Genomic DNA, 819 nt, shown 5'->3' with positions numbered 1-819 from the left:
CCCAGCAAGACTCAGCAAGGCCTCTACCAGGCCCCCGGGCCCAGCCCCCAGTTCCAGTCCCCGCCGGCCAAGCAGACCTCCGCCTTCTCCAAGCAGATGCCTCATCACCCGTTCCCCAGCCCAGCCCCCGACCTCTACCAGGTGCCCCCGGGGCCGGGCAGCCCCGCCCAGGACGTCTACCAGGTGCCGCCCTCCATGGACGCACGGCACTGGGAGGGGACGAAGCCACCAGCCAAGGTAAGGCCTCCTGGGAGATCACGCGGCCCTTCCAGGGGGTCTCGCCCAGGCCTGATTACTGGACGCAGTAGGGCCCAGCCAGTGATCTTTGGGACCACGGGGCTTCCTGTAGTGGCTCCATGTTTGGTCTGGGGTCACGGTGGGAGGTGAGTGCCGAGTGATTTACCTGTCTTCTGGTGTCAGAGTGAGCTGCCCAGGAGAAGACATGGAGCTGGTCTTGGGCAGTGGGGTGGCCTTCAGCTGACAAGACCCAATGGGAGGGTGTCCCCGGCAGACGACACAGCTTGTCCAAGACTGGCGTGGCAGTTGGAGCTGGCCCAGGAGGCCTGAGAGTAGGCCAGGACCCTGGGAGCCTGGTACCCTCCTGAGGACAGAGGATTTGGGATGGGAATGACCTGCCCAACCGTGTCCGGGTAAAGCCATTCTGCGCAGAAGGGAGGACACAGGGAGCCCAGGAAAGGGGAGTGGAGGCGCTTGATGGGGGTAATTGGAGTATGGAGCGCGAGGCTGGAGTGGCCAGGATCCCAGAGGGATGCACTGGCTGGCGGTGACTCTTCTCTGCCCAGTAGCACAGTGAGGGTG

The 819-nt window shown here is 64.5% G+C and overlaps 1 protein-coding gene across 1 annotated transcript in view; it reads left to right on the top strand.

Moving 5' to 3' along the window:
• Positions 1 to 819, top strand: part of BCAR1 (breast cancer anti-estrogen resistance 1) — a 14,641-nt gene that overhangs the window by 2,426 nt on the left and 11,396 nt on the right. Inside the window, exon 2 of the mRNA XM_010850748.1 lies at positions 1 to 237. Within this exon, the coding sequence (XP_010849050.1) occupies positions 1 to 237 (237 nt within the window). The remainder of the gene's footprint in view (positions 238 to 819) is intronic.

Source organism: Bison bison, unplaced genomic scaffold, assembly GCF_000754665.1.
Source record: "Bison bison bison isolate TAMUID 2011002044 unplaced genomic scaffold, Bison_UMD1.0 scf7180017864295, whole genome shotgun sequence".
NCBI classification, from domain to species: Eukaryota; Metazoa; Chordata; class Mammalia; order Artiodactyla; family Bovidae; genus Bison; species Bison bison.
Note: the sequence above shows the minus strand (reverse complement) of the source record. Positions and strands in the feature narration are given on the sequence as shown.